General features: G+C 52.0%; 2 protein-coding genes across 2 annotated transcripts in view; one reads left to right on the plus strand and one right to left on the minus strand.

Moving 5' to 3' along the window:
* Positions 1-13344, plus strand: part of LOC125629342 (uncharacterized) — a 35281-nt gene that overhangs the window by 7710 nt on the left and 14227 nt on the right. The gene's annotated exons all lie outside the window — the stretch shown is intronic.
* LOC125629337 (uncharacterized) lies at positions 3750-12377 on the minus strand. Its single transcript, XM_075121624.1, is given in 5 exon segments — positions 3750-4792; positions 7412-7483; positions 7485-8581; positions 10688-10791; positions 12062-12377. Coding segments are annotated over 5 exon segments (1293 nt in total). The 5' UTR covers positions 12064-12377; the 3' UTR covers positions 3750-4774.

A 13344-nucleotide genomic window follows, 5' to 3' on the forward strand; every position in this document is an offset into this window, starting at 1 on the left:
AACATCAATTGCGTCGTGAACCAAAGTTCAGAAACCGAGAGTCTAGCGGAAACTTTGGAGGATGGACAAAATCACTAGCAGAAGGGACTTGAGTTCCGATGGAAAGGGATACCGAGGCTGTATCGAGCTGGTACCTGTTTGGTGAAAGACCGAGATCTGGATCTTGAATGAGGGTATTCCCACATGCACATATGTATATCACTGTAATAGAGACAGGTTTCTTTTTAATGTCTGAGGCAAACTTAGCTTAGGTAACTATAAGATACAGTGTCAGTGTACATAGGATTTACTAGAGTAGCATGGTTAACGATATAGCTAGGGTAGAATAAGTTCCTAGGTAGATACAAAGTAACATGGGGATGAGAAGTTCTTCAGTGGAAACCCTGAACTCTGGAGGTTCAAATCCCGATCCAAGCTATCCAAAGACTCATCTCCGGTTCAGAGTAGAGCCAGTTAGTTTAAGGCCGAGATGCTGAATGAGGTGCCCAATTCCTATTGATTCCAATGAGAATCAGGCACCTAACTCCCTTAAGCAACTACTGCCAATCCCAGCGTCTGATGAGGAGTGACTGCAGCAGAGGCAAGAACAGGTTTGGATTTGGTTTAAGCCGATTATGTACATGCCCTGCTTTGAGCTACATTGCTCGCAAAACGTTGCGTCCGCCCTATACTGATATAAGTGTGTAATGGAGCATCCCAGGGTGCCAAGCTGCGGCTGCACATTCTGGGAATTTTTGCAATAGATTGTGGGATATCTGCTGGTGGCTAATGCCATTGTGGGACATGGGGTCAAACTCCCATGATCCTTCCTTCCGTAACCCAGAATTAATCTGGTTCCCACTAACCATGCTCTGGGCAAAATTGAATTAAGAGTGTCCACGTGGGATTGCACCGCGTCAGTCTACGTATAGGCAGCCAACCCCCACCCCCACTCCATATTCCTCTAATTTCAAGGGGATGTCTTGTGGAGGCCGGGTCTCCTTAGCAGGGGATGGAGCAGCAGAAGCCGGCCGGTTCTTTAATTAGAGGAAAACTAGGACAAGCGTAGTCGCATTTATATGCTAGTCACTTCTGCAGTGTCTCGGTGTCTCTTTTTCTTTTTAAATGAGCGGTAGGTTACTCGCATCAGTGGTCTTCGAGAGCAATCGGCCGGTCGCGGCTGGAGAAGGAGGCGCATTCCATTTCCATTGCTCCCAGCCGGCAGCTGGGGTCAGTTTAAAACTCTCTTGTGGAGAGTTTGCTGCTGTTGCGAGCAGAGCAGTTGGCATGCCGGTCAGGAACATCCCTTGCACCATCCGGTGCCCGAGTCTTGCCCTAGAAGCCAGGATAAAAGTGCAGACAAACGGCTGCTTGTAGATGTTGAATAACTTGTAGGATTTCAGTTGAATAAACGAGTGGCGACAGTTTTTTTAATTAAAAACAAAACCAAACCTGTTCCATGGGATCTGGTTTCATTCTTGTCTTTGCCTTAAATTCGAGTATTGCCAACCGTGAGTGATCAAAAATATGAGCCCCCCCACCACCAAAGCATCAGATTGGCCTAAAAATCTTGAGATGTAAAAATAAAAGCACACCTACAATTTATTATTTAATTTGCTGTCTGGGCGTATGGGGTCCTGCTTTCCAGCTTTTCTCCACAACCACGAGGGCTAGACACTGACTTTTGAAAGGGAGCCTGAGCGTCATGACTCCTGGAGGTGGGGCTTCAAGGAAAGTAACAACACTTGTGAGACTAGGCGCCACTGAGCTCTCTTGGGATGAGATTTTGCAACAAGGCTGTGAGGATTTGGGGCCAAGTTCCCCTTCATTCTTATAGGAGTGGGGTCCCCAAACCGGTTCATATGACTTTGAAATCTCAGGCCTGGTCTACACTAGACAAGTCGGCATAACTATGTTCCTCTGTGTAGACAGCGCTAGGTCAATGGAGAGAATTCTCAGGGAGATGGATTACGTACGCCAGCGGGAGAACCCCTCCCATCAGAGGAGGTAGTGTCTACACTAAACTGCTACTAAGTGTAGCTTTTGCATTTTAAGTGTAGACAGGCCTTCGCTCTGACTCTGTGGATGGAAGCCAGGGCTGCAGCAGCACCCGAACGCTTCCATCCACCAGATCATGAGAAGTTTGGGTTTTGCTTTCCCTGTTCCTCTGCGTTATAGCTTCTGTGAGAGCCGCCACGCAGGGGACTGAACCAGGGACGCCAGCGCTAAAAGCTTGAGCCGCTCCAGCGTGAGCTAAAGAGTTGTGACTCCCTGCCGAGCGCTGGGGAGCAGAGACTGGGTGTGGCTTGCAACACACTTCAGGGGGTTACACCTCCGCAGTTATCTGCTGCCCTCATATATTACAAATTCAAGGACCTTCCTCCACTCTCCCGGGATTTGGAGTTCAGCCCCTTCCTTCCTGTCCCTGCCACTCAGGGCTCTTGCCAGAACCTGCCGCAGAGAGCAGGGGGCAGGACTGGACTTAGTTAATGGAAAACATGAGCAAAGGGAGGAAAAAAAACAGGAAAGAGGGAGAAAGAACCCCAATAATCGGCTCAATTCTCCATCACTGTGTGTCTCACCTCATGCCACGCAGGTGGGAAATGAGCAGCAAGGTACCAGCCTACTCACCTGCGCAGCGTTTGCACCCTGGTGTCAAGGGCAGGCCAGCCGCAGGCCAGCACAAATCTCAGCCCCCAGGCTTTATTTTTATTGGCTGAGCAATGGCCCTATTGATTTTGGTGGGAACTGCCACTCACATCAGGCCCACCGAGGGCCCATTTGGTGCTGGAGGCTGGGGAGGCTTTCCTCCTCCCCACCCCATCTCACTTTGCTCGAGGGTTATGCAGCCGGCAGCACCTTGTCAGCCTCGCCCTGCACGTGGGAGTAGCTCACAAGGCTGCATAGCGGTCCAGGCAGGGGTGGTTGCCTACTGCAGGGGTTTTCAACCGTTTTCTCTCCCCCCCCCACCCCCATACGCTGTAAAAACTTCGCCACAATACCTGGTTTTCTGCATCTAAAAGCCAGGGCTGGCATTAGGGGGTAGCAAGCAGGGCAACTGCTTGGGCCCATGGTCCAACACTGGCCCTGCTTTGTGATCCCCCTGAAACCTACTCCTGGCCCCCCCAGGGAACCACTGGCCTACTGGGCACGCTTGAGGAAGCTTAGGAAGAGACTGGGGCTCACAGGAACAGACATGCCGGAGTTGCTGTTTTCCTTCAGCTCCTGGAGTCACCTTATTCCAAGCTCCCCAGCCCAATTAAGCCTTTACAGGCTGCAGATCTGGGTTGGCTGCATCCCGCCATGAGACAGCCTTAAAAGCGAGCGTTCCACTTAAAACCTACTGTCATCTGCTGGTGCGACGGGCCACAAAAGCCAGGCGTTCCGCGCCTCGCTCAGATCAGTGGGTTCAAAGAGTGGCTGTTGCCAGTGGCATCCGACCAGTGGCGCTAGAAAATTTGTATTTGATTAGGAATTTCAAATGTTTGCCCCGATCTGGACCCTGGGATTTTTAAACAGGTGATTGACTCATGCCGGTGGAGGCGGAGCTAAGGGGCCTGCTACTTCACCTGCAGCAGCTCTGGATGCTGAGCTGGGAGCAGCTGCTGCCCCGCTGACCATACCTGAACCATTAACAGAATTAATGCAATGCCATGGGCAAAGCTGTGGGCCCAGGCAGGCCCCCACCGTTACTGCTCTGTCTGTGGGGCAGGGGGAGGAGCAACAGAAAAGCAGAGAGCAGTCATATCAATCAAATAAACAGGGTCTGGTTGGTGATAATTGGATGTGTTTTATTAGCTTAAAAGCTGGGTCAGCCGGTGGCTTTCCCAGGTCACAGCTGATCGGGAGGCCAAAACCCCAGCTCATTTGGTCAGTAAATGAAATGACATCTGTGATCTCTGTCGCATCCCACCCTGGCAGACAGTGTGGCTGCGTCCCCGGCTAGCGGCAGGACCATATACACAACCCTGCTGGGCCAACTTCACTCGGGCAGTAGACGCTGACCCATTTAGCATCAGGACGCCGAGATCCCAGCCCCGCTGCCGACCCCACTAGGGGGTGTCGTGGTGCTGCCCCGTAACCCCTCCTTTGTTCTGCTCATTTACTGCCACACCACAGACCCACGCATGCAAGAGGAAAGACGAACAACTGGGCAAATTTTGACACTGAGTCTGGTTCCTTTGCTTTTCACCCTTCTCCTCTGCCTCTCAGCCATCTCTCCAGGCGGCAGCAGCTCACAGAGGTGTTGGACATACCAGCCAGTCCAGCCTTGCAGTTGATTTTTTTTTTTTTAAGTGCCAGGAATATTCTCTCACGCAGTCTTTCTGTTTAAGTCCATGTGGCCTGCTGCTTTAAATCAACGCTTAGAAGAGAAGCTGATTTAACCCACACTCAGAGCTGTGTGCTGGTTCCTTCTCGAGGTAGCTGGGAGGTTATATCAGCACATAACAGCCTTGGCTGAGTGAAGATGCTCTTTTAGCTCGGACAGTGCAGGCCCACGCGTCAAGATACATAAGTCCCAGGTTCAATTCCCCCGCCATCCACTAGCACTGGGAAGTCTTTAGTTCTGCCATTCTCGCTTCTCTCCCAAAGAAGAAAACAATCCCTGAGGATAGGAAGTAAGTCAAGAAATAACACAAGAGAAGAGAAGGGGGGGAAAAAAATCTGTACAACGCCCACCATGTTCTGGAGCCTACTGTGATGGAAATACCACCAGTTGGAGGTATGGTTACTTGAGCTTTGAGCTAGCGCCCGGTCTTTACATCTGTGACGCTGTTTCCGCAGTCCAAGTATGTCACAGGCCGGAGTAGCCCTGCGGAGATACAGACAATAGTAACAATTCTTTAGATGTTTAAAAATTCAGCCTGGCCGGTATCATTGGTAACCATCTGGAATACGTCATTTTCCACAAGAGCCTCCTGTTTGCTTGGCAGGATTTGGACATGTATTCTTCAGCCACATCTTTATTATAAGTCAGTAGCGACACGTCTAGTTAAGGTTAATCATAGACTATCAGGGTTGGAAGGGACCTCAGGAGGTATCTAGTCGCACCCCCTGCTCAAAGCAGGACCAATCCCCAATGTTTGCCCCAGATCCCTAAATGGCCCCCTCAAGGATTGAACTCACAACCCTATAAGAAGTGTTTTCAGTTGCTTATAACTTTGCCAGACTTAAACCTTGTGAGCTGAAATTTCCCATGCTGCTAAGATGAGCCAATGGTTACTTACCCTCACTGTTAAAAAAGGGCCTTATTTCTCGTCTGAATTTGTTTCACTTCAACTTCCAGCCACTGGCTCCTGTTATGTAGTTGTCTGCTAAATTGAATAGCCTGCTATGGTCAAATTTTGTTCCCCATGTAGGAACTTCCAGACTGTAATCAATCTCTTTGTTAAGCTAACTAGATTGAGCTCCTTGAGTCTTCACTATAAGGCATGTTTTCTAACCTTTAAGTATTCTCCTAGCTCATCTCTGAACCAGCTCCAATTTATCCACAGCCATCTTGAACTGTGGACAGCAGAACTGGACCCAGGATTCCAGCAGCACGCACCAGACTTTGTAATATTTAAAAACCGGACACTCCAGCCGGAGTGCTGGAACCTCCCCCGCCCCACCTCTTCCCCTGGAGGTCCCACCCCTGCCCCGCCTCTTCCCCCAAGACCCTGCCCCCATTTGCTCCTCTTCCCCCAGCCCCACCTCGCTCGCTGCTTTTCCCCTCTCCTCTCCTGGGTCAGGTGGGACTCGCCTGCAGAGCGGAGGCTGGGAGCTGTGGCAGGTAGGAGGTGGCCCCTGCTGAGTAGGGGCTGGCGCGGGTGATGACCTGGCGCCTCCCTGCCCGCAGTAACTGGACTTTGGGTGTCCGGTCAGTAGCTCTGACCGGACACTGTCAGGCTCCCTTTTTGACTGGACTTTCCAGTTGAAAACCAGACATCTGGCCACCCCCTCGCACCAGTGCCAAACATAAAGATAAAACACCACGACTGTTCCTACTCAAGATTCCCCTGTTTATGCATCCAAGGATTGTATTAGCCAATTGCATCGGGAGCTCATTATCTACCACAACCCCCAAAGCCTTTTCAGAATCACTGCTTCCCGGGAATGAGTCCCCCATCCTGTAACTATGGCCAACAGTCTTTGTTCCCAGAGGTATACATTTACATGTAGTCCTATTATAATGCACACTGTTTGCATTCAGCTTAGCAAGCGATCCAGCTCGCTCTGTATCAGTAACCTGTCCCCTTCACTGTTAACCACTCCCCCCAGTGTGTGTGTCATCTGCAAACATCATCAGTGATGCTTTTCTCTTTTCTGCCAAGACATTGTAAAAATGTGACACAGGTTAGAGCCAAGACTTGATCCCTGCGGGACGCCACTAGACATAGACCCAGTTGATGATTCCCTGTTTATAGCTACATTTGCAGACCGATCAATCACCCAAGGTTTAAACCATTTAATGTGGGCTGTGTTCATTTTATAGCATTCTAGTTTTCTTAATCAAAATGTCGTACAGTACCAACTCAGACACCTTCCAGGGGTCTCAGTCTGTTACGTCAACACAATTACCTTCATCAATCAAACTTGTACCCTCATCAAAAATATATAGCACATTAGTTTGACAGGATCTATTTTCCATAAACCCATGTTGATGGGCATTAATTATATTACCCTTCTTTAACTCTGTTAATCAAGTCCCATATCAGCCACTCCATTATCTCTATTTCAGGGACCCCCTGCAACACCCCCCTTCACATCCTCCCACAAGGCCGGGGCTCTATGGGTCCCTCATGACACCGCCAAGCCAGGGGCTCTGTGTGCCCCTTATTCTCCTCTTGCCCCCATGCCAGGGGCTCTGGGTTAATGGGTGTCCCCAATTAACCCTCTATGCCAGGGTCTCTGTGTGCCCCCCATCTCTCCCTCCCCTCTGCCAGGGGCTCTGTGTGCCCCCCCATCTCTCCCTCCCCCGTGCCAGGAGCTCTGTGTGCCTCCTATCTCTCCCTCCTCCCTGCCAGGGGCTCTGTGTGCCCCCCCATCTCTCCCTACCCCCTGCCAGGAGCTCTGTGTGCCTCCTATCTCTCCCTCCTCCCTGCCAGGGGCTCTGTGTGCCCCCCCATCTCTCCCTCCCCCCTGCCAGGGGCTCTGTGTGCCCCCCCATCTCTCCCTCCCCCGTGCCAGGAGCTCTGTGTGCCTCCTATCTCTCCCTCCTCCCTGCCAGGAGCTCTGTGTGCCCCCCCCATCTCTCCCTCCCCCATGCCAGGAGCTCTGTGTGCCACCCATTCCCCCTTTACTCTACACACCAGGCTCTCTGTGTGCCCCCGTTAGCACCGCCCCCCTGCCAGAGCTTCTCTGTCCCCCCCACCTCGGTGCTGTCCACGCGTTTTACCCTGGCTCAAGGCTCAACAACCGCTGCGGTTGTCGCCCCTCCCCCAGAGCTTACGTATCGGTGCTCCTCGGCCACGCGCTCCCCCCGCCGCGCACTGCTCTCGCACGGTGCCTCCTTCTCCGCCCCCCCTGTCTCCTCCCGGCCGGGGCACCTCCCCTGCCAGCTCCCCCTCCTGCCGGTGCGTGCGGCGGTGCCGGCTCAGGGTGGCGCTCTGGCTGAAGATGCGGCCGCACTGGGGGCAGGCGAAGGGCTTCTCGCCGGTGTGGACGCGGCAGTGGGCGGCCAGGTGGGGGCGCTGGCTGAAGCGCTTGCCGCACTGGGGGCAGGGGTAGGGCCGCTCGCCGGTGTGGGTGCGCTGGTGCAGGATGGCGGCGGAGCTCTTGCCGAAGGCCTTGCCGCACTGCTCGCAGCGGTAGGGCCGCTCGCCGGTGTGGGTGCGCTGGTGCTTGAGGAGGTTGGAGCTCTGGCTGAAGGCCTTGCCACAGGCCGGGCAGCGGTAGGGCCGCTCGCCGGTGTGGGTGCGCTGGTGGCGGATCAGGGTGGAGCTCTCCCCGAACCCTTTGCCGCACTGGGCGCACTGGAAAGGCTTGTGGCCCAGGTGGCCCCGGCGGTGTTTGAGGAGGTTGGAGGTCTGGCTGAAGCTCTGCCCGCACTCGGGGCACTGGTGGGGCCGCTGGCCCCCGTGGGTCTGCCGGTGGGTGCGCAGGTGCTGGCTCTGGGAGAAGCTCTTCCCGCACTGGGTACAGAGGAAGGGACGCTCGCCCGTGTGGACCCGCTGGTGGGCCAGGAGGTGCTGGCTCTGGGCGAAGGCCTTGCCGCATTCAACGCACTGGTAGGGCTTCTGACCCAGGTGGGCACGACGGTGACGCAGCAAATTCGAGCTCAGGCTGAAGGTTTTCCCGCAGTCGGCACAGGCGCTGGGACGCCGGGATGCCAGTGGGTTTAGGAGATCCCGCTCAGTGGGGTTTTCCCCAGCCCCACACAAGCTCTGCTGGGAGATGTCCCCTCCAGGTCTCCTGGTGGTGACATCTTGGAGATCCCGCTCTGTGGAGTTTTCCCCGGCCCCCAGTGCGGTGGCGGAGGCATGGTGATCCTGCTCCACAGGGTTTCCCCCTGCCCCAGGCTGGATCTGCTGTGAGACGTCCCCTCCAGTTCTCTCTGCTTTCCCAGTGCCTTCCCACTGCGGGGTCTCCTCCTCAGTTTGGCTCAGGATCTGGTGATCTGCTGGAATGAAAAGGAGAATTCAGACATGGCTACAGTGTTCTTTAAAGTACTGACATGGTCCCCGATACTACAATCCCTCTCCCCCACTCCTGATGACCCCAGGATAACTTCCTCACCCCACTCTACCTAAGGTGTTTACTATGGTCCCCATCACCTCTGTATCTGAGCACCTCACACTCTTTAATGCATTTATCCTCACAACCCGCAGCGAGGCAGGGCAGTGCTATTACCTACATTGTACAGATGGGGAAACTGAGGCACAGAAACTAAGGGTATATCTACGTGGCAATAAAAGACCCACGGCACAGCTGTGGCTGGCAGGGTCAGCTGACTCGGGCTTGCGGGGCTCAGGCTATGGGGCTAAAAACTGCAGTGTAGATGGTCAGACTTGGGCTGGTTGAAGCCCGACTCTGAATCCCCACAAGGGGGTTGGATCTCGGCGCTCAGACTCCAGCCTGAGTCAAACATCTACACTACAATGTTTAGCCCTGCAGCCTGAGGCCAGTGAGCCTGAGTCAATTGACCCAGGCTCTGATACTTGGTGGCATGGATTGTTTATTGCCGTGTAGACCTTTCCCAAGGGTGCGTTTACACTGCAATGTAAACTTGGGCTCAGATTCAGGCTTGCGCCCAACCCCCACTTCCATCTACACACAACTCTGTCTGACTCAGGCCTGGACCCCAGGACCCCATTGGAGGACGGGTTTGAGCCTGTGGGTCCAGCTGGGACTCGGACCCAAACTCCATCGTTTTGCAGTGAGGACGCAGCTAGACTAGACTCAGACCCTGAGTCAGCCAATCCTATCCCACAGTCCCATGGGCCGGCGTTCTTTGACCTTGCTATCCCAAGAGTAGCCAATGGACTCCCAGGAAATGGAAGCAATCCCCCAGTTCAAACAGAGCAGCTCGGCGTTTAACCGTTCCATTTTATTCTGACCCGTGAGCTGCAAATGCCGTGAACCACCTCCTGCGTTTGCACTAGCCACCAAGCAGAAGAAAATCCTTTGCCAAGCCTGCAGCTCCCAGGAGCACAGCCAGATTTTGGAAAATCTCTGGTGCGAGGCGAGCAAACCATTCGGTTTTAGTACGAGCACCGGGAATGCCCAGGCCTACCAGGAAATAACGAAGAACGGAGTCACTGGACCAGAGACCGCTGCCTTTCTCCGCTAGATTAAAGAGACCTTCAGTATCCAGTATTTTCTCCCTGGGATGGTACTTTGTACACTGTAATCAAGTCACGTCTGGATGTTCTGTTTGTTAAGTTAAACAGACCTAGCTCTGTCAGTCTCTCACAGTAAGGCATTTTATCCAGCCCCCAAATCACTTTTGTGACTCTCCTCTGCACCCTCTCCAGTTGTTCAAAGTCTGTTTAAAATGTGGACACCAGCGCTGGATGCAGTCTTCCAGTACCAGTCTCAGCAATGCCATATACCCAGGTAAAATTACCTCCCTACCTTCTCCCTTCTCTAATTTTTCCAGCCCTCAAATCACTGTTACTTGTGAACTTCATTCAAATACTCAGACAAGCATTCACCATTCACAGTGGGTGAAATTCACTGCAATGCAGAGGCTCACTCATGACCCATTGAACTACTAGGGCTGAAGGGGGAATTAAGTAGTCCATAGACCCAGTGCTGGCCCCCTGGCCTTGACCGGATTTTACCACTGTGCAACTGGTCACCAAAATCAAATGGTATCATTTCTGTTCTCTGACTGGATAACGTAGCCTTCATTATTGATGTCCACAAAGATTCATAGATTTCAAGGCCAGAAGGGCCCATTGTGATGATCTCTGACTCTGTATGACACATGAAACTAACTTTCTCGCGCCACAAAACTAATCTTAAAAAGAACAGGAGGACTTGTGGCACCTTAGAGACTAACAAATTTATTTGAGCATAAGCTTTCGTGAGCTACAGTCCTCCTTTTCTTTTTGCAGATACAGACTAACACGGCTGCTACTCTGAAAACTAATCTTGTTTCTTAGTTAAACCACACACACACACACACACACACACTGATTGTAGATCAAGCCTAATAGCCACTTGGGATCCTCCAGAAACAATCCAAACACTGTCCCTCATTCTAGTTCTGATTATTCATTACCTTTGCAGGCACCTCTTGGATTCAGCCATTTGCTGGGGTCCCGGAGAGTTGAGACACAGGGTTCTTCCATGCGAGAGAGGGTGTCAGGATTAGGAACACACCACCTGCAAAAGAAGGGTGGGAGGTAACAGGAGGTGCTGTGACTTGTTAAACATCCGCAGAGCAGTGGCTTATTTATCTATTGGAGGCAGAGCTGGCTGGCAAAATGGATTGTTTGGCTCTCTGGCAAATTCCAAAAAAATGAAAAAGAAAAGATGCTCAGTTTTGGTTGAACACTTTTTGCAAAATTTTTGACAAATTGAAAACACAATCACTGCAGGTTGAACAAAGCAGGTTTGTTTTTCTTTCAAACATTTTTTAATGGTTTTGATGGTTTGAATAAAATTCAGGAAAATGTTGATAAATTGAAACCTTTTGTTTCGAAAATGTCAAAAGGTTTGATTTTTTTCTGAATTTTTTTAGAGGGTTTTTTTTTTTGACACAAACAATTTGGCGAAATCGACACAAAACTGTGAAAAGTTTTGGTGTCGCCAATTCTGCATTTTTCACCAGAAATTGGCTGAAAAAATCACCCAAATCTACCAGAAGGCTCTAAGCACCCTAATATAATTAACTGTATAATAAAAACAGTTACATTAAAACCTCACCGGTGTTTAAATAATCAACTCTATAGAACCTGGGCCAGCCAGCCACCTTCCCCCTTTGTCATCCAGATCTATCCATTGGCTCTCAGCCTTTACTATACTGCAACCCCACCTTACCACCGCCACCATCTAGCCATAGAGGGTGGTCATAAGTCTCTCTGTTCTGATTGCGTCCCTTCTGGGGTTGAGAACACCTGCTGCTCCATAAGGAGCAGTCAGTCCATGAGCAGTTGCTCCAGGGTGCATGTAGCCCTAATGACAGCGTATGACGTGTTTGGCTCTGTGAATGGTCCACAGAGGATAACTACCTGCTACTAATAACAAGTAGCAGAGTTAGGCCTTCAGCTTGGGTGACTGCAGTTCAGTCCTGTGATGCACAGGATCAGGTGTTCAAATCCTGCTAATAAGCAAGCAGAGGAGTTGCTGTAACAACACATTTGCCATGGCTGCTTTTTGCATGTCTGGGAGGCTGCAGGTGGTCTAGTGGCTGGGTCCCAGGAGTCCGGAATTCCACTCCCAGACCTGCTACCAAACTGCTGTGCATGACCTTGGGCAAGTCACTTCCCCCACTCGTGCCTCAGTTTCCCTCCCACCCTTTGCCTGTCTTGTCTATTTAGGAGGTGCTCTCTTTGGGACCAGGAGTGTCTCCCGCTCTGGGTCTGGGCGGCACCCGGTACCACAGGTCCCTGAGCGCAGGGCGCTGTTGTAATACACAATCATTTCTGCTTACATCCTTTTTCACCAGTTTCTGCAGCACCTTCCACCGGAGCATCTCAAAGCGTTTACCAGCCCTGCCCCACTGATCCCACACCATCCTGCAGCGTGAGGGCGGCGTTACCATCCCTGCGTTGCTGACAGGGAAACCGAGGCACGGAAAGACTGGCTGGAGGGAACGACAGGGCTGAAGGCTGCATAGCCCCCTCACCCTGTTATCTCTGCTTCAGACAGCTGGACCTCCTCCTTCCTCCTTGCCCCAGCTGCCACCCAGGCCCTGATCCCGTTTCTCCTCTGGCTGCTTGCTCCAAGCAGCAGCCGTCCTCTCCTCTTCCTTTGCTTTTCCCCTCCCCTAGGGCGGCCTCCCCCAGGATCGGATCCTCTCCGCCCCACTCACCGCTCCTGCTGGGGGGTTGCTTGAGTCTCTTGGGCTCTCCGGGCAGAGCGGCGTCCCCCCTGGAGCTGGGGGACCCAGGCAGCAGAGATCAGACACCGCCAGGATTCAGGCAACAGGAAGGTCCTTGCTGCATTAAATCCCCCCTCCCGCCCCGCACCGGGAGAGCTGGAGGATCTCTATGGGTTTAAGCCTTTAAAAGGGTGAAAACACTTCTAGGGCCAAACTGACCACCCCATGCAGTGGCCAGTGCGCCTGTCCCACCCTTCTGCACCTAACCCCTAGAGTAGGTGGGGGAACTGGGTGAAATAAAGGGGCCAGACTGGATGATCTAATGGTCTCTGCTGGCTTCAAGCTATGAAATGGATCCGTGGGGGGAAGGAGGTCAGGGTCTGTGCCCGCCTCCCAACCCTGTTTCTCTTTGCCAGGCCGAAACTTTAAAAGCATGGGAACGGGAAGTTAAAGGGAAAGGACTTGAGTGCAGCAAAAGAGATTGAGGCTAAATCTGAGGAGAAGCGGCGATTTTGGAACTCTTATTACTCTCCTTCCGGCAACATATTTTTTCAGGAAGCCCCACTGTGAAAAACCCAAATGGTGTTACATTTTTTGTACCCACCACCTTTCCTTTATTGGCATTTTGAGGGGATTTTTATGGCATTATCAGCTCCTGCAATTTTGTCCCAGGCATCATGATATTTGGTGGTTTTCTTAAAGCCCAAGCTTCTGGAGTCCTGTTATTATGGGAGACTCAGCTTTTTTTTTTTTTTTTTTTTTTAAAGGTACATTTCTAGTCCTGAGGATTGCAGAGAAGAGCTGGGAAACAGGATGCCAAAAGGAGGCAAATAAAAGAACCTCCAAATAATCATAGAATCATAGAATATCCAGGTTGGAAGGGACCTCAGGAG

This window comes from Caretta caretta, chromosome 20 (assembly GCF_965140235.1).
Source record: "Caretta caretta isolate rCarCar2 chromosome 20, rCarCar1.hap1, whole genome shotgun sequence".
Lineage (NCBI taxonomy): Eukaryota > Metazoa > Chordata > Testudines > Cheloniidae > Caretta > Caretta caretta.